Source organism: Diadema antillarum, unplaced genomic scaffold (genome assembly GCF_040938485.1).
Source record: "Diadema antillarum isolate AM-2024a unplaced genomic scaffold, OU_Dant_1.0 seq00000854_RagTag, whole genome shotgun sequence".
Taxonomy (NCBI): domain Eukaryota; kingdom Metazoa; phylum Echinodermata; class Echinoidea; order Diadematoida; family Diadematidae; genus Diadema; species Diadema antillarum.
This window is the reverse complement of record NW_027271725.1, coordinates 244,144-270,890: the sequence shown is the minus strand read 5'-3', so window position 1 is coordinate 270,890 and position 26,747 is coordinate 244,144. Positions and strand designations below refer to the sequence as shown.

General features: G+C 38.3%; 1 protein-coding gene and 1 non-coding gene across 2 annotated transcripts in view; one reads left to right on the top strand and one right to left on the bottom strand.

Moving 5' to 3' along the window:
- Nucleotides 1-2,471: 2,471 nt before the first annotated feature.
- LOC139740450 (peptidyl-glycine alpha-amidating monooxygenase-like) overlaps nt 2,472-26,747 on the bottom strand; it is a 131,678-nt gene continuing 107,402 nt past the window's right edge. The window contains exons 7-15 of the mRNA XM_071651048.1: nt 25,066-25,631; nt 23,850-23,979; nt 22,101-22,214; nt 20,201-20,493; nt 18,606-18,809; nt 11,598-11,710; nt 10,653-10,755; nt 4,641-4,867; nt 2,472-2,673 (exon numbers count right to left, since the gene is read on the bottom strand). Of these exons, the coding sequence (XP_071507149.1) occupies nt 2,506-2,673; nt 4,641-4,867; nt 10,653-10,755; nt 11,598-11,710; nt 18,606-18,809; nt 20,201-20,493; nt 22,101-22,214; nt 23,850-23,979; nt 25,066-25,631 (1,918 nt within the window). The 3' untranslated portion in view covers nt 2,472-2,505. The remainder of the gene's footprint in view (nt 2,674-4,640; nt 4,868-10,652; nt 10,756-11,597; nt 11,711-18,605; nt 18,810-20,200; nt 20,494-22,100; nt 22,215-23,849; nt 23,980-25,065; nt 25,632-26,747) is intronic.
- On the top strand, nt 16,481-16,612 carry LOC139740465 (U4atac minor spliceosomal RNA). The gene has a single exon (XR_011711563.1). It is a non-coding gene; the product is annotated as a U4atac minor spliceosomal RNA (small nuclear RNA).

The following is a 26,747-nucleotide window of genomic DNA, read 5'->3' as shown; positions in this document are numbered from 1 at the left end:
AACAAACAACCCAACAAAAAAAGTAAAAAGTAAAAGTGGTTCTAAAAAGTAATGAAATTTGCCTTTGATGTGTGCTCACTCATGCACAATTCAGGAAATCATTCTCATTTTTATACTGACCTTAGTCAATACGTGCAGACATACCACAGTCGTATTAGTTTTGCTATTTTTTTTTTTTTGGTTAAAAAATTACCCCAAATTGATTACGGGGAACTCCCTTTTTGTGCGTCTGTGTTATGGTAAAACTATGTATATGTATAAAAATATCTAATACTCGCGGAATACAAAACATGTACGATCTTGGAGCAAAATAAGGGCAAATATAACACAAAAGAAGAATAAACATATACATATAAGTAGGAGGGAAGTGAAAAAGTCGATCCCGATCAACACGATTAAGAAGCACGATTAGATGAGATTTGCTGCGTTTTGATACGATCCAAGACAACCTGATGCGATGATCCCGATCAACAATTAATCGTGTTAATCGTAGAAAATTTTTGAACCGTCCAAAATTTTTCTACGATTAATGCGATTGCCACGACTGACGTCAAGATCTGATAAGATTTGATAAGATCACCACGATTCCTTCACGATTGGCGCCACGATATCAATCGTGGCGCCAATCGTGATAGTGGGAACCCCGCTTTAAGTAGTGATATAAAAAATTCTTTATCCTTGAATTCGTTTAAGCGTAAGTTAAAATTTTTTTTGTTGAACTCGTATTAAGCTATATATGATTCATTACCTAGCTGGTCTTTACAGCCTAAGGGTTCATCGTCAATCATTGATTTCATCATTGTGTATTTTTTACATTATCTTATTTGTATAAACTTTGTTCGGCTGATCGAGCTGAAACACCTCAATTCCCTCTTCTGATCCAGATGTACAGCACCTCAATTCCATCTTCTGATCCCGATTTTCAGCGTGTTGGCTTTTCCTTTCACTTCCTTTTCCTTTCTCTCCTTTCTTTCCATTGTTCTTTTGTGTTTTATTACTGTCATGGTATACCCTACTGTAAAGTCATGTAAAGTCGTTGTGTTTCTACTGTCTTGTTCTGTCCTGTCTTGTTCTCTCCTGTCTTTGTAAAAAAAAAAGTTCAATGTATTCATAAGAATCCTTTGAGTGGTTCACAATTTACAAGCATGCTTTTCAGTGAACCTCTCAGTTCTTTCTTTCTTTTTTTCCCCCTCCAAACATAACTTTGTATTTTGCCGATATGCATGTATAATTTCATATTTGTTAAACATTATCTACCATGTAAAGTCGAATACATGCCTATGTTATATCTTCTGATTCATTTCGTGTTATGTTTGACGAAAAAGAAGGAAGGAATGAAATAAATGAAATGAAATATGTACCTCAGAAAATGGAATGAAATCATTTCACATACTCTGGCTGTTTCAAGTTTCAAGTTTCAAGTTTATTTAACCAATTTATTAAACATTTGACATTTTACAAAAGGATACAGCATTAAGAATAATGAATGGTTTGGGACCCCAAAAGAAGCAGAGCTTGTAAAAAAGGGGTCCCGGATAAACATATAAAACAAAGCAAAACATACTAAAGTTTTAAACATATTAACAAAAAGTATAATAATAACATATTTACATAGGACAAATGCAACACAAGCACACACACACACACACGCGCACACACACACATTCAATCACACAAACACGTGTCACAAAAACTCTCATGCACATACATATAATTTACATGAAATTGCAGAAAGATACTTTCTATTTTACTATACTTTTAAATTCAGCTTCCCTGATCATTCTTGTTTTACAAATTTCCCTCAAGATAAATGCGACATGTACGTTTAAAGTTGGATAGTGATGAGGCTGACCTAATTCTCAATGGCAAATTATTCCATTCTCTAATACAAACATATACAAATTAATTTTGGGCAGTTTGAGTTCTTGCAAATGGTTGATGAATGAGATTACTTTTACGCGTATTATAAGCATGAACGGTAGAATTTAACACAAACGCATCCTTCATGAAAGATTTCGGATCACCTTGTGTCTTAAACATAAAAATCAAGCAACTCAAGATAACTAATTTTTCAAATGGCAAAATATGAAGTTGAATAAACAATGGCAAACTTGGACTTCTAAAGTTTGAATTTGTAATATACCTTACAGCTTTTTTCTGAAGAACAATCAACTTATCTATATGAGTCTTATAAGTATTTCCCCAAGCTACATTACAGTACATTAAATGAGGCATAACTATGGCATTATACAGAGTAATTAAGGTTTCTTTTGGTAAATAGAGACGTAACTTGGATATGATACCAACACTACGAGAAACTTTAGTACAGACGTAACTGACGTGGTCTTTCCACGATAAATATTCATCGACTATAACGCCTAGGAATCGTACATCTATTGATAGTTATGCTGGAAACAACTTATCATTTCATCAAGAAAACATACACACACACACCCACACACACACACAGACACACATAAAACAAAATAAAGAAGAGAGTGAACCTCACAGGTTCTGAGTCCTCTTGAAGTTGTTGAGTATGCTGTACTCCTCAATGTCTGACTCCTCGCTCCACTGACCGCCGTCGTGGTCACTATCCTCTGTGGCCACCTGACTGAAGCCGTTCCTCTTGTGAAGCAGACTGCCCAGGCTGAACTTGTCCCCAGCCGACACCTAGTACAAATTATTCATTTACAAATTCAACATGGTTGCACTCAACACACCATGTCAAATGTGGCCATTTGAGTTCAAACCCCGAGTTTTACAGCCTTGAGCAGTGTAAAAATAGTTACAATATTATGATCCTAGTCTTGTTGACACTCACACTTCATCAGCTGTTACCCTGTCTCATTCACTAACTGTCTTTTGGTATAATATCATGTACCAAGTTTGACATAGCATACTTCAGGTGTAATTGTACTCATTATGCAATTTGAACTTGACCTTGAACTGCTCCACACTTCATTCTTTATATACCTCACAAATGCATTGCTTTGTCAAATGACAACTGAATGATTTTGAGTGTCCACTATCTGCTACAGTCAGATTGACCACATGGTAGATTTTCCCTTGAAACATTATCCCTGAACCTCACACAAATTTTCATTCATTATCACTTGGTTACTTGCAATGTCATACTTCATCCTGAAAAAAAAAATGACAATCTGAATCACACTTTTTGAGTTATCATAATTTACATAATACAGTACTCTCCGCGTAATCGGGTATCGCATAAATGGGTACTCCGTTTAATTGGGTAGTAATGCCAAAATCAGTTCCAATGCACGTTAAAATTACCTGATAATCGGGTTGCCTCTCCGCATAAACGGGTAAATAATTTCCTTCTAATCTAATTTCTACCCACATTTTTTTCGCAGATATAACACTTTAAGAAACCATGAATGTCAAATTTCCACGGCTAATCGTATTAAGATTGCAAAGAAGACGGATCATTTGGGGAGTGATTAAACATGAAAAAAACGTGTACACGTACTGACTTGCCACACATAAACGAACATTACACATTACGCTGGCACTCAAAATTGCATAGACAGACAGGAGTTGAACACAGTCACTTGCGCTCCTCCCTTGCTCCGCAACAACATTCACAATACCAGAAGTTTGCAAAGAATATAAAGCCATGCACCAGCTCCATAATTTTGCTTTTCCCCAGTCACTTCTTGAAAAGTAACCCGACGTTCTACGTGACTAACGTTAGTGCATGTTCACGCAAAGAGACGTGTTTTGGAAAACGCCTGCGTGTTAGCAAGGAGTCTATAGTCAAACGTTAAAGTTTTCTGAAGACTTATTTGTCCATAAAAAGAGTGTAAATTATTGCTCTTGACTGAGCAAGTATAAGGTATGTATAATGTGCCGTGCAAGCACGCGTGTTAAGCATATAGTGTAGGTGTTTGATGCAGTGTACAATGCATGTACATACACATTTTGCTTGTCAATTGTTAATGAGACGTGTTCTTCTGTTAATCGGGTACTCCGCTTAATTGGGTAAGAAACGCTCTGCCCGAGCCTACCCGATTATGCGGAGAGTATTGTACATTGGAAGAACATATGGCTGAATGGACAACCTAAAAATAATATTCCTTGGGGCCTTTGGAACGGAGCTAGAATCATCATCATCATAATCAGCATGAGAATAATGAGAATTATAACCCTGATAATTACCACATGGAACAACTAATCTCACATATCTTATGTAAAGGCATGTCATGTATACATAGTTTGGGACAAATGGCTTTTTAATGACTCTGATTCTATATTAACTAATTAATCAATTATTATCTACTTTTTACATGAAAAACTCTTTTGCTTTCACTTTGCAATGTGGAAAGAGAGAGAAAATCAACAATCTATGTTCCATACATACAGGGTAGGAATTTTGTTCTGGTTGTAAATCAAAGCATGAAAGTTGATGTGCTGTCACTATGTTTCTTGGAAAAGTATGAATTTCTCATGAAATATTCTCATTCATTTCTTTCTCCCTGGTGAAATAATCAGAATAACAATCCACACTGATATCATCAATGACATCACAATCTAATCTGAGTAATCATTATATTTTGGACATTATCATAGTATTTCAAAGGAAGCAACCCACTAGATCATGTGTTTATGGAGCTCACCTTGTAATTCCGCCTCTTCTTGTTCAGCCGGAAGTGGCCCTGTGCGTGCATCCGTATCGCCACGGTGACGAGTAGCATGAGGAGGATGGGAACGGCGAAGACGGCAACGATGATGGTGGTCGTCCCCATGTTGGCGTCGCCTGGCGAACTGTTTGGCCGGTCGCCGAGTCCACTCGCATTGCTCTGTAGACCACTGTAGGAGCTGGGCCTGAATGTTGAACTATTGCCTGAAGGACAATGGAGGAGTGTTGAATCATCACCAATAACTAAAAGAAATTGCATAACATTGAGAACGTGAAGAATCCATGCAGGAGTGAGTGAAATACCATAAACTGTGAAAAGTACAATACACCATGTGAGATCTATGATCACAGCACAAGTTGAAATTTACACTTTTGTCTCATTACGTCTCGCATTCTTTGAGTCAAACATTTCTGCAACATGCTGACAATCTGTCCTACAGCACTTGGCCATTATGTATGCTATAGTGATTTTTTTTTTAATAAGGGAAAGCTGAATTTAAGTACTTTGACCTAACAGCTTCACAACAATACCATACAGAAAACAAATCATGACAGAAACACATTGCAAACAAAGCACTGACCATTCAAATCAGCATATAACCTGTGATGTTGAATATACTACATAATTTTAATACTTCATTGATATCAAATCCTGTCATACCTTTGATCTGAATTTCAAATGATAACCGTGAATTGCCCATTAACAGTGTAGAGTCAGTAATTTGTTCAAGGGGAACTGATGTTTTACATTACATACTAATTAAGCTATTGCAAAATTCCTTTCATAATGCTGAATGCAATGTCTAGACAGTGGTTTTACTTTTGAGGTTTTCTGGATGAAAAAAAGGGATCAATCAGACAATTTCATCAAGGTACCCTACTACTATTTCGCCATTAATGTATATCGTCCTGTAAGTTCATTGCTTGGACAAAACACAGAACAAAGCAAAACAATTGAATAAACAAAAATGCTACAAAACAGAACTAAATTCAAGCTACAAGTTGCATGCTAACTGTGCAGAATGAATTACAACAGGCACACTGGCGTAGCCAGGGGGGGGGGGGGGGGGGGGCGATGGGGCGGTCGCCCCCCCTAAGATTTGGACCGGGGATTTGGGAGGCGGAAAAAAAAATGTGTGTTTACTGTATGCATGCACATGAAGCGGGTCTCCTTTGCAACCTTTCATTAGATAAGATATTTTTTTGAATATTTCACTCAAATTGTGCACCAGATCGTTGAATTTCAATTCAAAATATGCAAAATCTCTCGTGCTTGGGAGGGGGTATCCCCCTCCCAAACCCTCCCCCTCTGTGCCTCTTTCCCTAGCTTAGTACACTTTTTAGATTTACAAAAAAAAAAAACCCGAATAATTCTGAGTGCACAAGACTTATCACTTATATTCCGAAAAATCAAGGTTCCCTCATGTATAAGGGGAATTCCCCTTTTAATCGACCCTTTCCTCCCTCAGCCCCCCCATCAGTTTTTTTTTTTGTGATTTCCCAAAAAATGTTGATTCCATCATAATATGCGTATACGAGATATCTCAATTTCAACCTTAAAAAGGCAAAAGCTCCATCGGAAGGGAAGGGTGGAGATAACACTCGCCCACGCCTTCTCCCTGGTCGCCCATCCCCCCCCCCCTTCCACCATGCATAGAAGTAGACTGTGGCTATACCCAGATCGTTTTATTTCAATTTTAAAAACACAAAAGCTCCGCGAGCGGGAGGGGAAATCCCCCTTTATACCCTATAAGCTCTACCTCACTAGACTTTATACATACACGCAGATGGTGCACATTCGGAATAAGAGCTAAATTCCGTGATTTTAACACTTCGATGAAAAAGTATTGCACCAAAAATTTGCACCAGATCGCTGAATTTCAGGTCTGAAAACGCAAAATCACCTTCGTGTGGGAGGGGATATGCCCCTATCTACACCCTCGTGTGCATGCTTTTTCTGTTTGATTGCTGAACTGTGGACAGCGTTCATGATATTCAGTGTAAGAATTAATTCAAGAAGATTATTTAAATGATACCATTTTACAGGCAAATTGTTCAATAATGATCTACACTAAAATATACTGCAACCTTAAACAAGTGGGACTGTTTCAACTCGTTAAAACGCGCAAAAAAAGGCATCAAATTGCACCATTTGCAACATCAAAATGCAAAAAGTTCTCACCGTGGGAGGGGGGACAACCCCCTCCCACTCCCTCCCTCCCCCTTCGCTCGCTCCGCTCGCTTGGGTTCAGTCGCGTTCATGATATTCAGTGAAAAGAATTAACACAAGAAGTGTACTTAAATGATACCATTTTATAGGCAAATTGTTCAATAATAATCTACATCAAAATATATTGCTACCTTAAACAAGTGGGACTGTTTCACGTCGATAAAACGCGCAAAAACATGCATCAAATTGCACCATTTAAAACATCAAAATGCAAAAAGTTCTTACCGTGGGAGGGGGGACACCCCCCTCCCACAACCTCCCCTCCCCCCTCGCTCGTTCCGCTCGCTCGGGTTCAGTTGCGTTCATGATATTCAGTGAAAAGAATTAACACAAGAAGTGTCCATCAAAATATATTGCTACCTTACACAAGTGGGACTGTTTTACGTCGATAAAACGCGCAAAAAACATGCGTCAAATTGCACCATTTAAAACATCAAAATGCAAAAAGTTCTTACCTTGGGAGGGGGGACACCCCCCTCCCACACCCTCCCCCACCCTCCCCTCCCCCCTCGCTCGCTCCGCTCACTCCGCTCGCTCGGGTTCAGTCGCGTTCATGATATTCAGTGAAAAGAATTAACATAAGAAGTGTCCATCAAAATATATTGCTACCTTACACAAGTGGGACTGTTTTACGTCGATAAAACGCGCAAAAACATGCGTCAAATTGCACCATTTAAAACATCAAAATGCAAAAAGTTCTTACCGTGGGAGGGGGGACACCCCCCTCCCACACCCTCCCCCACCCTCCCCTCCCCCCTCGCTCGCTCCGCTCACTCCGCTCGCTCGGGTTCAGTCGCGTTCATGATATTCAGTGAAAAGAATTAACATAAGAAGTGTCCATCAAAATATATTGCTACCTTACACAAGTGGGACTGTTTTACGTCGATAAAACGCGCAAAAACATGCGTCAAATTGCACCATTTAAAACATCAAAATGCAAAAAGTTCTTACCGTGGGAGGGGGACACCCCCCTCCCACACCCTCCCCCACCCTCCCCTCCCCCCTCGCTTGCTCCGCTCGCTCGGGTTCAGTCGCGTTCATGATATTCAGTGAAAAGAATTAACACAAGAAGTGTATTTAAATGATACCATTTTATAGGCAAATTATTCAATAATAATTTACATCAAAATATATTGCTACCTTAAACAAGTGGGACTGTTTTACGTCGATAAAACGCGCAAAAACATGCGTCAAATTGCACCATTTAAAACATCAAAATGCAAAAAGTTCTTACCGTGGGAGGGGGGACACCCCCCTCCCACACCCTCCCCCACCCTCCCCTCCCCCCTCGCTCGCTCCGCTCGCTCGGGTTCAGTCGCGTTCATGATATTCAGTGAAAAGAATTAATACAAGAAGTGCGTTTAAATTTTACCATTTTATAGGCAAATTGTTCATTAATAATCTACAATAAAATATACTGCTACCAAACAAGTGGGACTGTTTCACGTCGATAAAACGAGCAAAAACATGCATCAAATTGCGCCATTTGCAACATCAAAATGCAAAAAGTTCTTACCGTGGGAGGGGGGACACCCCCCTCCCACACCCTCCCCTCCCCCCTCGCTCGCTCCGCTCGCTCGGGTTCAGTCGCGTTCATGATATTCAGTGAAAAGAATTAATACATGAAGTGTATTTTATTTATACCATTTTATAGGCATATTTATCAATAATAATCTACACTAGAATATACTGCTACCTTAAACAAGTGGGACTGTTTCACGTCGATTAAACGCGCAAAAACATGCATCAAATTGCACCATTTACAACATCAAAATGCAAAAAGTTCTTACCTTGAAGTGATTTCTGATTATTCTAAATACATGCATCATAGACTATCTCTAAGAGAAAGACACAATTATTTACAGTCACAATCATGCATTTGAGAAAAAAACTAGAAATGTCGCTAAGGCGACTGCTATGCCTCCGCCATAATGCATGATTCTCCTAATAGGTCTATAGTACATGTGGACAATGTATAATTACATTTTCACAATATTGGCAAAATATTGAAATTACATGTTTGTCACAAATGTGTTGAATGTTCACCTTCCTTTACCTAGGTTTAATTAGATGAATAGGAGAGCATGTATTTGGGGATTCAAGGACTTTAACTTGACTTTGACCCATTCATAAGTGTATGAATACTGTAATTTTCAAGGTATGGAGAAAAGTGTAATTTCTGTATTGAAAAGTACACTGTTACCATTTTCTTTTGGCCTTTGACCCTAAAATTCATAGGATAATCACTGTCAGGCAGAACATGCATAAATATGTCGTAAGTTTCAAGATAACTTGAGCCACTTCTGAGATATGGAGGAAAAAGTTAGTTCAGCACTTTCCCTTGATCTTTGACCTTTTGACCTTTGAGGCAAACCCCCGCCCCCCCTCAAAAAAAAAGAGAAAAAGAAAATCTCCAGATAATCTAGGTTATACATGCATACACCAAGTGTAAAAAAAAAATTGCTGGCATTACATAAATACATGTATGAGGGAAATAGTAAAAATTTGAAGTGTTGCACTTGACCTTTGACCCCTGACCTTTGACCCTATGAACCCTAGATTCTCTAGATAATAACTGCCAGTCAGTACATGTATATATACTATGTTCCATGAAGATACCTTGAACAATTTCCAAGGTACGGAGAAAGAAGCAAAGTTTTAATATTTCAACTTGACCTTTTGACCTTTGACCTTTGACCTCATGACCCAAAACTTTCTCCAGAGAATCTTAATTGAGTAATACATGTATACAATAAGTTTCAAGAAAATATCTTCAGGCATTGCATAGATATGGAGGAAATAGTGAAATTTTACGTATTTGACCTTGACCTTTTGACCTTTGACCTTGACCATGTGCACCCAAAAGTTGATAGGCACAACTTCACCCCCTAATACACATACATGCCAAGTTTCATTAGGATACCATAAAAGGTTTTGATAGTTACCCTGTCCACAAAATTTATTACGGACGGACGGACGGAAGGACGGACGGACGGAAAGACGGACGGACGGACGGACGGACAACCCGAAAACATAATGCCTCCAGCACCACTTCGTGGCGGAGGCATAAAAAATGTTACTTTTGTGCTGATTAAATGAAATACACAGCAAATCTGAAGAAGGCAAATTAATCATAGAAATGTAAACAAACCAACAAGCCAACAAAAAAATACACTATATGTGACCTTTCACAACAAATGCCTGATATACTTGCCAAACATCAATTTTCTGGCTTTGCTACTTCAAAATTCTATTCATAAACTACAGAAAAAATGGTAAGAGAGCCTATGACTAGATGAACATGAATTTCAAGCTATGGAAAAAGGTGGAGACAAGCAGACATCAGGCATTCAAATACAGGTATAACTGATAAGACTAAAATGTCAAAATAATGCATTATGTTAAGGACAAAAAAAAAAAATCAGCACTCTTTGACTTTACAATTTAAACAGGTGGGAGTCAAGAATTTTCAATTATTCAAGAAGTGTTTATTTCTTAATTTTTTGAGTCAAATCAACTTTTTTATTTTCACAGATTGATTGCATGATGGCAAGTTTATTAAGGTAACACAGTGATAGGTCACATTTTAGTATTGCAAAGAGAAAATACAAAGAAATCAGTTAAACAAATAAGAATACAGAGAAACAGTCAACATCTGTTTTACCACACAAGCTAACACAACATTTACACTCTATACCATGCTAATAAAATATCAACTTTGAAGTCCACACAATGCATTTTGTTTTGGTTGGTGCCTACCTGCATTGGTAACAAATTTCCAGACTTTATTTGGACCAATTTCAGCAACGTAAACAAGTTTTCCATCAGGTGTACAGGTAATGTCATGGGGCTTTTCAAACTCCTGCACACACACAAAAAAAACCCACAAAAATGAAGCACAATTGACACACTTTGTGTAAAAATATAATTAAATTTTAGACTCCCTGGAGTTATGTTATAATGAAATAACAATGTACCATTAAGTCCTTTTTGTAAAATAAAGAACAAAATATCAATCCATGTTACATGGCTGACATACACACAGTACCAAAAAAAAAAAAAAGAACAGAGGAGAAAATTTAACATCATTGAACTTAATTGAAAGTTTGATTTGTGGGGCAAACTATAATCAGCTTCGTAAACTGCACTTTGTGAACAGGTTAGGAATTTACCTTCCATTTTTGAAAACTATTATATTGCTGGACAAGAAACACAAGCTATGCTTCAAAAAAAAATTAAAATAATGCTGCTTCAATTCTCACCTTTCAATATAACACAAAGAGTGATCAACTATCATTTACTTAAGATGATTGTAACAACTATAGCAAGGATTCGTCGCATGAAGGAAAAGGATGCTAAATTGTATCAACAATCAAATATGGAAAATGGAAGGGAAGCAGATATAGAATTTCGCACAGTAGAGTGTAGCATAAAACAGTACAATATTCAGGGATGCCAACCTTGCAAACAACTTTGAAATATGGCTGAAAAGGCATATATATATATATATATTTTTTTTTTTTTTTTTTTTTTGGGGGGGGGGGGAAGGTGAGGGGGAGGGGAAACAGTATCTTCTTTACTTTTCCTGCAATAGACATGTGAAGTAATATAATTAGGGAAAAATAGTATTTTCCATGAAACCTGCAGTATTTTTGGCAAAAAAAGAAGAAATGATAGTTTTCATCTCTGGATATGTGGTCTCACCTGGTGTGTGGGTGACCACTTGGTTAGGGTTTCTCCACTGGTATAATTCAAGGCAAAGCCCCTGACAGGATTGTTTCCATATGATGGTCCATTGACTGCATACAGCAAGCCACCTGTGTTGTACGAGAAGAACACAGAGTACAAATTATGCACAATTCAGAATGTAAAACTTCTAATGGATTCATGAATTCATGGAGTCATGGATTCATGGATTCATGGATTCATTCATTCATTCATTCATTCATTCATTCATTCATTCATTCATTCAATCATTCATTATTTTTCCATTTCTAACAGAAAGACATAATAATTTGCTGTTTAAAAAAATTAAGTGCATAAATTACATTACAATGTACACTTAACAAAATTCATAAGTTTGCAAAGTTACCAACTTACATGTATACCATCATTGGACATTTCTAGCTGAAGTAAACCTTAGAATATGCATTTTTTTAAAGGAAAAGTACAAAGACTTCTGCCCTTGATATTTGACTATTCACCACTATCATTTAAGGCAAACTAGAAAAGCACTCTGAGAGCGCAGACCTCCGCCAAGCAGCTACTATCCACCGATGATCTTGCTCTTCCATAGAGATCAGTGATTTCCACTCATATGTATGCATGCTGAAAAATTGCCCGATTTCCCGATATAGAAGCCTTTGTTATGTAATAAACCCTCAGCTCCACAGCGCACCTCGCTCTGGCAGAAACTAGAGCACGCACTTTAGTGCGCATATGAACACCTCAAAAATGCGCAGCTTGGACTCCCAAGTTCATTGACCCTACCTCCCAAAATATCAAAAATCCTTCATAAAATTCATAAACATTTTTGGATCACTACCAAAATCTAATCACCTGTTCCTTGTGCCATTCTCAACCTGTCTTGCAAGTTTCATTCAAATCTGTGCTCAACTTTTTTGAGTTATTTTTATTTTATTTATTTTTGAGTCAAACAAACAAACAAACAAACAAACCAACGGTAATGAAAACATAACCTCCTCCCTTGGCGGAGGTAATGACCTACTTTTAACTTCCTTTAACCTGATGAGAATGAATCTCGAGTATACTTGGGCAGGTGTCTATGGGAAATGTGTGTTAAAGCAAAATCAGCTTGTCCTCAACGGGTTAATACTTATCACATTACCACTGGACTTGCCTAGATGAGGCCATTAAAAAAAAATTCATTGTCAGCCAAAATTCAGTGATTTTTCACTTTGATCTCGAGGGATTTTGCCCAAAAGGCAATCAGCACATGTACACCTCATGAAGCAGAATCTACCTATGATGGCTGGATGGACAGACTGCATGAAAACATCATGCCTCTGGCACCCTTTGGGGATGGTGGCATAAAAAAAAGAAACAAATATTGCACAATGCTAGACATTCCATGAACATGAATTATTTGGTCTGAATCCTAGACTAGTAAAATGTATCCAAAGTCATAACAACACATCATACATCAAGTCTCATACTATTTAAGAAAGAAGTATCTAATGTAAATTGCTCACCAATGCAAACTCTCCTTTGCAGTGTACAAGTAAAAACAGAACAAAAAATGGTCACTTTGTTCAGAAATGAGAGTCTGAAACAAAGACTAATAAAAACTAGAATTTTCATTGAATTGATTACACCCCCATCAAAAACTGAGATAGCTCAATCCACAGTATTTTTGTCCCCCTTTTTGATTTAAAAGTGCTGCTACCATGACAACACATTGTTCAATATTGATAAAAGATGTGTTTTGTACATACATGTATCGTAAAGATTAAATTGGTCACATGTGCTAAATCTAAAATCAAATGTTCAAAACCTAAGGGATTTAGCTCAATCGATAATATTTTTGCATGCACTTTATTGAAAAAATGCTGTTACCACAGCAACGCATTGTTTGATACCGACGAGAAATGAAATTTGCACATCCACATAATACAGCAGTCACATGTGCAAAATTTCAAGTAAAACCCTCACAAACTGAGGGAGGTAGCTCAATCCACAAAATTTTGTATGCTTTTCTTTAAAAAAAATGTTACCATGGCAACACACTGTTGAACACTGACAGAAGACGTGTTTTGCACATCTAAATCTTACAATGGTCACATGTACCACATCATAAGTCAAATGCTCAAAAACTGATGGATTGAGCTAAATCTGCAATGCTTTTAAATGTTTTATTAAAGAATTGCTGTTACCATGGCAACACATTTTTTTCACTGAAAAAAAGATGAAGCTTGCACATTTACATACAACAGTGTTCACATTTGCCACATTTCATGTCAAATGCTCGAAAAAACTCAGGGAGTTAATTTAATCCACATAAATAATTTATGTTTGTATGCTTTGTATAAAAAATGCTGTTGCTATGGCAACACATATCTTGACACTTACAAAACAGGTGTCTTGCATGACAACATATTATGGTGATCACACATCCCAAATTTCAACTGAAACGCTCAAAAACTAAATGAGTAATTCAATCCACACAATTTTGTATGATTTGTAAGAAAGCTGCTGTTGCCATGGCAACCCATTTCTTGACGCTCATAAAACATAGTCTTGAACAACTACATGTTACATTGATCACATGTGCCCAATTTCATGTGAATTGCTTTAAAACTGAGAGTAGTGCGATCCATAACATTTCAAATGTGAAGCTGAACTGTCAATTGATAACATCAGCTACAAAGTTCAACAAAATAAAACTGGAATTCAAGACTAAATTATAGACTAGAACTATTCATTCTATTATGTATACAAATCATATGTAGAATTGCAACAAAAAACTAGAAATATCACTGAAGGTGATTAATACCCCCGCCCCGTGACGACAGTCTTACCCAAGGAATGATCTTTCCTTGATCTTCTGTCATTTAAATGCAGTTACCATGGCAACGCAGCTTCCGACACGTCCGAAAAATATGTCTTGCACATCTTCCCACCAAGACCAATGTGTATGCCACATTTCATGAGCTTCAGTCGAATACAGAGGAAGTAGTTCAATCCGCAAGATCTTTCCTTGATCATCTGCCATTTATATGCCGTTACCATGGCAACGCAGCTTCCGACACGTCCGAAAAATATGTCTTCCACATCTTCCCACCAAGATCAAGGTGTGTGCCACATTTCATAAGCTTTGGTCAAAAAACTGAGGAAGTAGTTAAATCCGCAAGATCTTTCCTTGATCTTCTGCCATTGATATGCCGTTACCATGGCAACGTACTTTCGGGTACTGTCGAAAAATGCGTCTTGCACATCTACAACCAAAGGCACACATCTGTACCAAGTTTCATGGAAATTGGGCAAAAACTGAGGAAGTAGTTTGCAACACAAAATTTTCCATCATTTTGGCTCATAATATGTGAGCTGTTACCTTGGCAACATACTTTTTGTCACTGTCAAGAAATGTGTCATGCTGACCTATATCCTAAGACAAACATTCAATATGAATTCCATGAGAATTGGAAGAACACTGATGAAGCACTTTTGCCATGAAGCATTTTGCCCTATATTTTACCAATAACATGCCGTTACCATGGTAACACAATTTTTGCCACTGCGAAAATCTGTGTCTTGCACATTAACATATTCAGATGAACATCTGTACCTAATTTCATAAAAATTGATCAAAAACTGTGGGAGGAGTTCGCGACGCAAGATTTGTACCCATTTTTGCCCATAATATGCCGTTACCATGGCAACGTACTTTTGGGTACTGTCAAAAAATACGTCTTGCACATCTACAACCCAAGGCACACATCTGTGCCAAGTTTTATGGGAATCGGTTGAAAACTGAGGAAGTAGTTCGCGACGCAAGATTTGCAACGGACCGACCGCCCGACCGACCGCCCGACCGCCCGACCGTCCGCTGATTCCTATATACCCCCTTCAGACTTCGTTTGGCGGGGGTATAAATATGTCTTGCACATCTACAACCCAAGGCACACATCTGTACCAAGTTTTATGGGAATCGGTTGAAAACTGAGGAAGTAGTTCGCGACGCAAGATTTGCAACGGACCGACCGCCCGACCGCCCGCCCGCCCGACCGCCCGACCGTCCGCTGATTCCTATATACCCCCTTCAAACTTTGTTTGGCGGGGGTATAAAAAAAGGAAAAAGAAAAGTGTACACATTGCAGAAAAAGTTCAATCAAGAAATCCCCCCTCCCCCACTTGAAAAGGAACAATAAACTGAGCAGAAAATAGTGTCCCTTTGTGGGGAAACCAAGCATTCACCAGCTCATAGACTGGGAATATGAATATTCATAACCAAAAACTGAATATTCATGAGATAGTCAAAAGGCACATAACATGCAGGTACAAAGACACCAACTGCTTAGGTGTATGATTCTGGAATTACATGTGATAAACAGATACTTAAACAAATAGCCTGTATCACTTTTCAAACATTAAGCTGTGGAAAAAAACTGGAATCTTTTGAACTGAAATGATATTTCATTCATATGCAAATTAGTAGTCACCGTCCCGAATATCCAATATGAGGAAAAGAGATTATATATCTTGCTGTTTTCCTCTCATATAGCACGACATGTTTCATCCCTAATCATTCAACACATAGTCACTGATTCCATGCAGTACAAGAAGCTAGACTACAAGAGTTCACAACTCATGAATATTCATTAATAGGCAAAGCTGCCAGTGCATAGGGTTTCCTGGCTGTTACATCAGAATTCCTGGAAATAATTCATCTAACAGCAAAGAAACTTATTGATTTTTCATGCTTACTGCCTATACTCTTCACTTTATTAAACTAGTATCCATGATTTCCCATAAAACTCTAAAAATGATAACCTTATCACATTCAGTAACCATGGCTTAAAATTAGATAAAATTGTACATATGTCTACACACTCTCCAGTACAGTTTTGACAGTCCTTATCTTGGGGAAGCACGATCATTCAATGAACGTATAGTGAGGATGATTTTGCTAACACCAAATATCAACACGTAAAGCACCACCTTCGGCTTCGGCTGGTAGGCACGGTGCAATTTTTGGATCAATCCCATTGATTTGATGGGAAAACAATCGGAAATGAATAATGAAATGACATGAATAAAAGGAGTCACTGATACATTGATTTATAGTCAGAAGAGGGAAAGACCACATTTAGTATTACTGAATACTTATTGACAATGATCCACGTAATCACAGGCTATCTTACTAGATATCTTGTACCATGATCATGGTAATGATCTCACATTCAACTACCAGTTAAGTGCCTGGTTACATGAGCAATGGCGGAAGATCACACAGGATTTGATAGATGGTATGCTGCCCTCTATTGATTTAGGTCATACAGTTGAAAATACAGGGCATACAAAAACCCAGCAGTTTTTGCATGCAGGAAGCTTGGTATAAGTAGAGCACTTTTGCCTTGCATTTGCACATAAAATCTTCAGGTCTTGCGAGCTAAACATGATGCAGCTTTATTTCCTTCTTCATGCATTTGTAATAACTTTAACCCTAACCAGGCCGGGCTTTTTGGGGTGTTCTGTGGCCAGGGGAGGGTTGATTCAAACTCCCCCCCCCCCCCCCCCGAGATCTTGGCCGTCGATCGCGCAATCGCCATGAAAATTGGCACATGCATTACCTGTGGTGTAATCTACCAAACTATACAAAAAGAAATGATAATATTCATTATATTAATTGATTATGCTAATATATGCATAAAATCATGCATTTTGCTCTAAATCAGAAAGTAAAGCTCCTAGAATTATAATTTTTGGTGATAACATTCTTTGTAGCATTTGTAACAGTGTAATCCAAACAAAATCTGGTATCAATATTAATTTCTTATGTATTTTATTGTCTTATGAATTTCTTATGTATTTTACTGTTTAATGAATTTCTTATGTATTTCTTTGTTTTTTGACCTTTTGTTTTATCATTTTTTTTTCACAAAATTTATGACAGAACCTATTTCAAGCATAATTATGCTAAAATTAATTGATTTCAGCCGATGAAAGTGAAAATAATCACATCTTTTGAATAAGGTGAGAAAACTCCGTTGGCATATCACGTTTTTGAGCCATTTTTGAGCCATATCAACGAAAAAGCATAATTTAATAGCTGCTGTTTTGGTTTTTGTCTTTTTTCTTTAAATGGTACAACTGGGGGGGGGGGGGGGGGGTCCAGCTAATACACCAGCAAAATGCTACCTGAGTGAAATACCAGTGATTCTGAATCAAATCATGAAATCGTTGTCAACTATGAAATAATGGGTAAGTTCTCTGTACAGCGAACTACCAGTCAAACTGGCAGGCTGTATGACACAAAGTTACAATCACTGAGATAGAGTCTCACAAAATCAGTGAAGGGAAAACAACGCTGCTTAAGTATCAAGCAATCCAGCACAAATATCTCATCTTGTGCGAGACTACATAGTCATATTATGCAACATTTACACCATGTTCCCAGCGACTATGGCACTCTTGTTCACCCGAAACGTAGTGCGCCATGGGCAAGTGAGGTATTCTATTTTTGCTCTTCCATATTCTAGTCCTGCTCGTTCCAGTCCTTGCTCCAGAGAATATTTAAGCTTCAGAAACTGTTCTCACAGCGTCTGCTCAGGCTAGACAGCACATATTCTATGTCCCACTACCAACTGCCTACAAGTTATGTTACAGCCTATGAACTCACCATCACATTTTGCTGCGTTCACCCCGTTTTATTATGACCTACATGCTAAATCTAACTTGGTTTCTCATTAGCATTGTGACTGCGGCGGCAAATTTTTAGACATTTAAAAAATCTGACACAGCATCCATGGCAATCACAGCCTGTCAGGCTTGCCCATCCCATCCCCCTGCGTAGTTTCAAGTCCATCCAATTTTGTCTATGAGCCTAAAACAGGATTGCCGTGGCCATCGGGAACCTACAGTGTAAAATTACCATAAGTACTGTGACTGATTGTTCACACAGAATGTGGCTCTATGCTGCTCTCGCCTATTTCTATAGAGACGTATAAGTCGGAGGCACAGAACACCACTTACCGCTTGCACTTGTGTACACCACGGCATAGAGCCTGCCTCCAAACTCTGGCAGATTGAACTGCTTGACAAAGTCCCCACTGCCGGACTCAAAGCACTGAATCCTGCCCACCTCTCGGTCTGCTACACACACATGATCCTTGTCTGTCACCATGGTGATACTGTGGGGGATGTTGAACTGACCCACAGGAGGATTCAGGGCGGAAGCTGTTTAGGAAGATGATAAAGTCAATCATTTTTGTGTGTGTATGTGTGTGTGTGTGAAAAAGTGGAAACCTTCATAATTTCTCCCTTCCTTAATTAATACTGTCTTAAACAACCACCTCCACAGCGACAGCTACAAAAACTGTAAAATAATTACCATCCAAACAATAACAGCTATCTACTTGAAGTCACCCATTTTGGTCCCAATTTTGATCACTGAATGAGCACGGTTCTTTTGCGTAGTGATGAACGCTAAGTATGATGCGCATACTTTTCTGTCTTTCTCAATCTGGCTTGAAAGACAAAACTTCTCGTATTATTATCAGTATTACTACTATTTTTTTTTAAAGCTTCAAGAAAATGCCATTAGACACTCACAAACCTGAGCATAGAACTTATTTTAGCTCAGAGAATGTGCAAACTTAAACAGATGCGTACTGTTCTTGCTCTTTGTAAAGACCACTGCGTATGAATCTAACATCACAGACCAAGTAAAAAAAAAAAAGCCTGGGATTTGATCCATCAATAATTGCTTGAAGGGTACCATCTGAAATAACTTTATCTTTCCAGTATGACAGATACAAGTACACTACTCACATATTTATGACACAACCATTTTCACCTGAAAGAATCTTACAGACTCTACCTAAGGACAATAATTGTGTAATCATTTGTCCATTTGATGCTCTGTAATGATACATCACTCGATGCAATGGATGTAACAGAGTGGCATGCACTCAGTCACATGCATGCGTGATAACATAGCTGGTCCATACGTACTGTATCTGCATTAGTGCAGTCTATGCTTTCCTATTATCGATGTAGAGGACCCGATAATTTAGAAGTGAAACGCATTGAACACATGCTCATGATTAAAATGCACAAACAGATGGAAGTCGTGCATGGAATTTATATGCTTAAGAAATTTGGCCAACGCCATGAATTTTTTCTTGGTTTTCTCTTCACGGAAATCACAGTAATGATACAGATTTTTTTTTAAAGTAACTTAAAGCAAAAACAGATAAATAAAAGATTTCCTCAGCCCTATGGTCCACAGTAAAGTGTATTGGCACTTCCAACAGAGCTGAAGCCAGTTCAGTATGTTTGTTGCGGCACAGCAAAAAATACAGATCAAACAGTGGATCTCAGGGGAGCAACAACACACACACACACTAAATTCTACTTACAGTGTGCTCCCATTATAATGAATACAGTTATAACGAAATTCTGGTTACAATGAAATAAAAATTCAGGCCACAACATTATCCTCACTATTTTTTCTATTGTTTATTTGTTCCGTTATAACAAAATTTCGATATAACGAAAGAAAACTGCCCGTCCAGAGGACTTCGTTACAACGGGAGTCCACTGTATTATCATAAATCTTGTCATACCTTTAACAAGATGTCCCCATTCTGTGAGAAACTCTCCTGTTGGTGAGAACTTCACGATCCTGGCATTGCAGTAACCGTCGGAGACAAAGAAGTTGCCGGTCTTTGGGTCCACGGTGACGTCCGATGGCTTGCAGAAGTGATTCCGGTCCTTGCCCGGCTCCAGCTTGATCCCGAGCGTGAGGAGGGAGCTGTTTCCACCACCCGCAGGATACTTGAAGACCTGGTGCATTGCCACGTCGGTCAGCCACACATTGTCCTCATGGTCAATGGTCAGGCCGTGGGGAAGGTAGAACCTAAACCAAGGCAGAATGAAACACAAAATGTGACTGGGTATGTCACTGGGTAAGATTTTTTTTTTTTATCCATTCAAATCTTGAAGAAAGAGATTTATAGCTCTGAATTAACATTAATCATCAAAGCTGTAGACCTACAGAACTAAATGATAGAAAAATTCACCCTGCACGAAAGTCACTCTTGAGAAAAAAGGGCTTTCCAGTTAAAGTCGTCCAAAGCACATATACAAACACACACACACACACACACACAAGACAGCAACAGAATTTACACTCAAGAGTAACTGCTACAAAGGAATTATTGGATTGACATGAAAATTGGCATTGCCATTAAGCACATTCTATTTATGATAATTTCATATCAATGATATTGCCAACCTATCCTGAAGTTTCTGCAGGGTTTCATAAATACTCAAACCTGCTGAGAGTATTTACAAGAAATAAAAATCTCACAGCAGCAAATACCATACAAGGCTGTACATCACAAATAACAAGAAGAAAATATAGTTGTTACACATTATGTCATGCTTCTAAGCTTCAGACTAACATGAAAAAAGGTCACTCTTTCAGAAATTATCCCACCCCCCGCCATGGCCAATGTTCTCAAAATTGGTGTACATAATCTGTTTAGGACTGGTTTAGACTACACTCTATCTGAAATTTGTGCTATGTCCAATTAAATCTCATATAAGCAAGTTCAACCTCAATATGACTAAGTTTTCCTTAGTTTATTTTCACTTGTTTGTTTGTTTTCTTGGAGTTTAAATATGTGAGGAAGGGGAGGGGTGTGATTACTTGACACTGTCTTTTAACCCATTGAGGACATGCTGGCTTTCCTTTAACATATGTTTCCCATAGACAGCTCGCCGAGTATACTAGGGACTAGTCTTTAATGGTTTAATAGCGTGTGTAAAGGTCTAGTCATCATGAAAATTTGATTGCCATAGACTCAAATATCAACGGGGGAACCACAGACTGTGGAAACTGAAAGTATGCAATAAAAACATTTGCAGTAATCATGGCAGGGTTATAGATACAAATATCACCAGTGCAATCAGAGACTGTGGATACTCAAAAACAAAAACATTAGCTGGATTCAGAGGTGATATGGGGGGGGGGGGGGGGTAAAAGCTTGTGACGAACTTTACTTACTAAACTTAACTTTCCAAACACTATGGAGAATTCTATTTTGATTCTTGATTTTTGTTTGATGTCTTATTCTATTCTTTGATTTGCCCAATCAATGGCAACTGTGGAAAGTGGACAGTGCATGGAACGTTGAATCATTCTCAATATACTGCTTCCCGTTCACACCTGCACTCATGATATGCTTATTATGCTTCATGGGAAAATTGAGAAAACCAGCTCGAGATGGTGTAGATAGCTCTTAAAAAATGTTTAAAAAAAGCACCAAAATGTCATTTTTAGGCTTTCAAGATTATTATCTAAACAAAACAAAGGTTACGTAACTCTGTTTAAAGGACACTTTCAGAAGTCCAAATTGGCCAAGTTGATCCAAATTCACATTTTCAGGTCTGTTCGAATTTCCACTCAAGTGAGTTTTTGTGAATTCTGCAATGCAGGGTGACATGACTAGTTCTACTCACTGATTAGCTCCCCACTGGCTGATGACCTGACCAGTAGTGGAGTCATATTTCACCAGAGTGTTCTCGCTGATCGGCCCTTTGCTGGCTTGCAGGAAATGGTCCTCATCAAATGAGCTGAAAAAAAGTACAAAAATAACATGTGGGATACAAGCACAGAAATCATGACTGCCTTTGGTATAATTGGACCTGATGGAAAAAAAGAAAGTATTAGGTATTGCTGAGTAGAGTTCACGTGATAGCAATGAGGATGAGCTTATGTCTGAACGCATGGTATATCTCTATAAATATAATCCTTAAAGGGGGTATCTCACTGAGTGGCGAACGTTTGCGAACGTAGCGAATTTGGGAATTCGCCAGGGTTCGTAAACGGTTGCAAAAGTTTCGTTAACATTCGCAAGAAAGTTCGCAAACGGTTTTTTGTCGCAAACAGTTTTTCTTGTCGCAAAGAAATTTTGAACATGTTCAAAATTTCTTTGCGAACCTTTGCGAATTTGTATTTTCGCTAACAGTTGCAAACATTCGCAAACATTCGCAAAACACTCGTAAGAATTCGCAAACGGTCGTAATACGGTGTCGCTAACATTTTTATATGATTCGCCACTGCTAGCGAACAAGTAACCACATGGTTCCTATATAAAAGCTTCTGAAACAGACAAGGTTCCACTCTAAGAAAGTTCTTGAAGCTCTTGACATCTCCATCATGATTGTAATTGCTTCAAAAGCTTTTCATATTGACTTAAGTCTGTCCTCTGCAACAAGCACTCTCTGACTCTCTTTCTTTTCTTCTTCCTTTCTTGTTTTTCTTTATTTTATTTCTCTTATGCTGCACAATTTATAGCTGTAGCAGCAGCCTGACAAAGCAGCTCTTCAAGGATAGCAACACCTAGAGCCTCTTTTTGGCAGAAATTTATTTCCATATCCTGGAAATCCATCTTGAACGGTTGTCACAAGAGATCTGAATTCAGTGGAAGGTTTTATGTCGTTTTATGGGTCTTACTATACACAATCGCCTGGTACTTTTCTAGGTCCAAGAACATTCGCAAAATTGTCGCAAAGGATTTGCAAACAGTTGCTAATATTTGCAAAACTGTCGCTAACATTTGCAAAATCGTCGCTAACATTTGCAAAATTGTCGCTAACATTTGCTAACATTCGCTAATAGTCGCCACCTGTGTTCGCAAACACTTTCGCAAACATTCGCTAAAGTGTTGCTAAAAGTCGCTAAACATCGCTAAAAGTCGCTAACTGTCGCTAATGGCAGAAGCGAACTTTGATTTTTCGCAAACATTCGTCAGAAAAGTTGGCGAATCTCAAATTCGCTACGTTCGCAAACGTTCGCCGCTCAGTGAGATACCAGCTTTACAACTAATCGTCATCAAAATCTTAATATCTTCATACCATAAATCAGTTTCGTGTGTTTTGACAAGAAACAATGCACCTACATGTATCAATGCAGAAGAAATCTGTACTTGAAAACCATTCTCTGTGCTGAAGGTTTCTCTCTATTCAGGATTACTCCTCCGCAAAGTTTCACTTTAGATCTTACAATATGTGGTTGATGATATTGATTTAATTGATATTATGATTTAAGTGGTGGCTAAGGAAAAAATAAATGAGTGTTTTTTTCATTGTTTATTCGTTCTGTTATAATGAAATTTCGACATAATGAAAGAAAGATGTCGGTCCTGAGGTCTTCATTTTATCGGGAGTCCCCTGTATGTGACGAGGAGAATAGGTTGTAGGACTTACTCCAGATCCCATGGTCTTGACGCCCGATGGAAGACATGGACATTGCCATGAGAGTCTACGGCGACTCCTGACACTTGACCTAGAGTCACGTCACTGTTTTCAGACGGCCATCCTGCAACATCAGTAACAGCTGGGCAGGAGAGGTAAAGGTGTTATAATGTTTTAAATTCACCAATGAAACTTTCAGGTGTGGATGGGAACATGTTGGTAATAACCACAATGTGTAAAGGAAATGCTTCTTCTTAAACGTTACATTTTACGTCTGAAATATAAACTATTTGATTTTCAGAACATAGTTTGTGGAAAACATGACTTTAGAACTCAAGCTAAACAGTCAGAATGACATTTTTGTGTGTGCATATTCCTGGAAAGCATGACAGCCCACAGTTAAAAGACATTCACATGAATCTGAAACAAGGCCCATTATAACTTTCTGAATTGTCTACTTTTCCATCACTTGCATGTAGGCCTACACAGAAGAGCACAATAACCTAGTAATCATTTTACATGGCTAACAACACATGCCTGTGCTTGCACACATAAAATATGAAAAGCGAGTAATTTTAGACACTGTTTGAAATTACTGGAAATAGTTAGAACCTGTATGTCTCTGTTAGATCAACTTGTATTCAGTGATTGACATGCTGTTTAGAACCTTCTACATATACCTGTCCAGCCTCAACATACTTCTATATCATCATCTATTATCATCAAGGGCGAGGAAACCAGGGTACTGCACACAATGATAATTAATACAAATAGCAAGAGCATGGCCAGTATGTATTTGAATAGAGCAAATGATAGGCATGTGTGTGTATGTGTGTGTGTGTGTGTGTTGGGAGAATATCTCCTAATTATTTCTACAAATATCTAGAACAGATATATACATGACATGATCAAATGCGGAATTCAGTCCAGAGGTTCTGATCTAGTTTTAAGTGATCTCTCCCCCCCCCTTTTTTTTTGGGGGGGGGGGGGAGGGGGGGGGTAGGGGTGGGGTGGGGAGTGAAATACTGTAAAGAGGTACTTATTTTAATAATGACATAATGACAAAGTGTCAATATGACTATTTCGTTTAGTGAAGCAACAAGGAGATCATTTATAGCTTCATCACATCCAAAATTTACACAAAGAATTTCTCTCCTGATAGTGTTAAATGCCTGCACATCGCCCTGACTTGCCCGTGATGATTTCATTTGAATCTCTGCACTCTTACTTAGTGATGGGATTGTCTTGTCCTCTGCTATGGGTGAGCTGGTACCCGATCCTGTCTCCGCGGCTTGACCATTGGGTGTCGCTTCCCCTTCTCCGACCCTGAGCTCCTGGCCAGCTGTGACTAGGCTACCAGTCTCGTCAAAGGTCTTATCAGGTCCTTCGGTCATTACCTGCCTGCCGCCTCCATCCATCTCCTCCTCCTCCTCCTCTCTTCCTCCTCCTCCAAGACTTGCATCCCCCATGGTGTCCTCATCGCCCTCCTGCAGGGGATTCAGGTAATCATTGTTGCTGCCTTCCCTCAAGTAGCTCTGCTCACCACCGGTGTAATACTCCCCTCGGTTGTCGTAGTTATAGAAAGGATCCCACAGGTTGTCGACTGGTGGGCGGAGTCTGGAGTGCACCTCCCGGGTTGTGATTGGGTGGGAAGGGCGGCTGTCGTAGCCGCTGGGCGCCGCGTCAAAAAAGTTGGGGTGGGGAGACTGGCCACACTCTTGGAAGGGCTTGCCATGTATGGAGTCGGTGTAGTACATGAGGTAGAGGTTACACATCTCATCATTGTGTGTCCCGCTGAGGTGATAAATGGTAGGTTTGAAAGTTGAAAATTTACGATCTTGCTATTCATTGATGGCGTCTGACAATATATATATATATATATATATATATATATATATATATATATATATATATATATATTGTAGTTGTTCCGCGTATTGGCAGTACTAGAAATAGCAATAATAAAGTCACAACAGAGGACTGCAGGGAATGCATTAATAGCCAATCTTATTCGCACTGTCATCCCTGAAGAAGAGGAAGGATCCTCGAAAATTCGGATTATTCGTTAAATCAAGATTGGCTATGAATGCATTCCCTGCAGTCCTCTGTTGTGACTTTATTATTGCTATATATATATATATATATATATATATATATATATATATGAAGAGTTTGTTCGCAAAAACCGATAAGTCCATTTTTGAAGATTTTGAAGTACGGCCTCTGCCATAAAGTACAAAATAATACCTTTTAAATGATATATTGGTCACTACATATAAAGGTACATTTTTGAAGTTATGGTCAAAAGAAGAAAACATTTTCTTATTATTCTCTTTATTTTTCTCCACCTTTAATCGCAAATATCTCCATTTGGCAAATATGGACTTATCGGTTTTTGCGAACAAACTCTTCATATATATATATATATATATATATATGTATACATATGTGAATAGAATTATATATATATATATATATATATATATATATATATGTGTGTGTGTGTGTGTGTGTGTGTGTGCATATATCTGAAGGTGTGTGACTATAACGATGTGTTCACTTTCATGCACAGATGATTAATCTGTGCATCATAGAGATGATCAGTCGCAGCGGACGGGTGCAATTAACTCGCCGTTTTCATTTTGACGTGACCTCGCTGTGGAGGCACATTATAACTCATTGCAGACTTCGGGATGGCTGGGTACTTTTTTTTATTGTTCCATATTCCACATTTCAACAAATACATAAAACATAAACATCACAATACAAAAGCCTGGATGAATTGTCAAGTACAGCTTATAAGACAATAAAACGTGAAATATGAGGAATCTACATAGAAGTATTGCTTGTAGGGTGTAGATTCCCAGATGCGGATGTGAGATTATTTCTTACTTGGTATATGTAATTAAA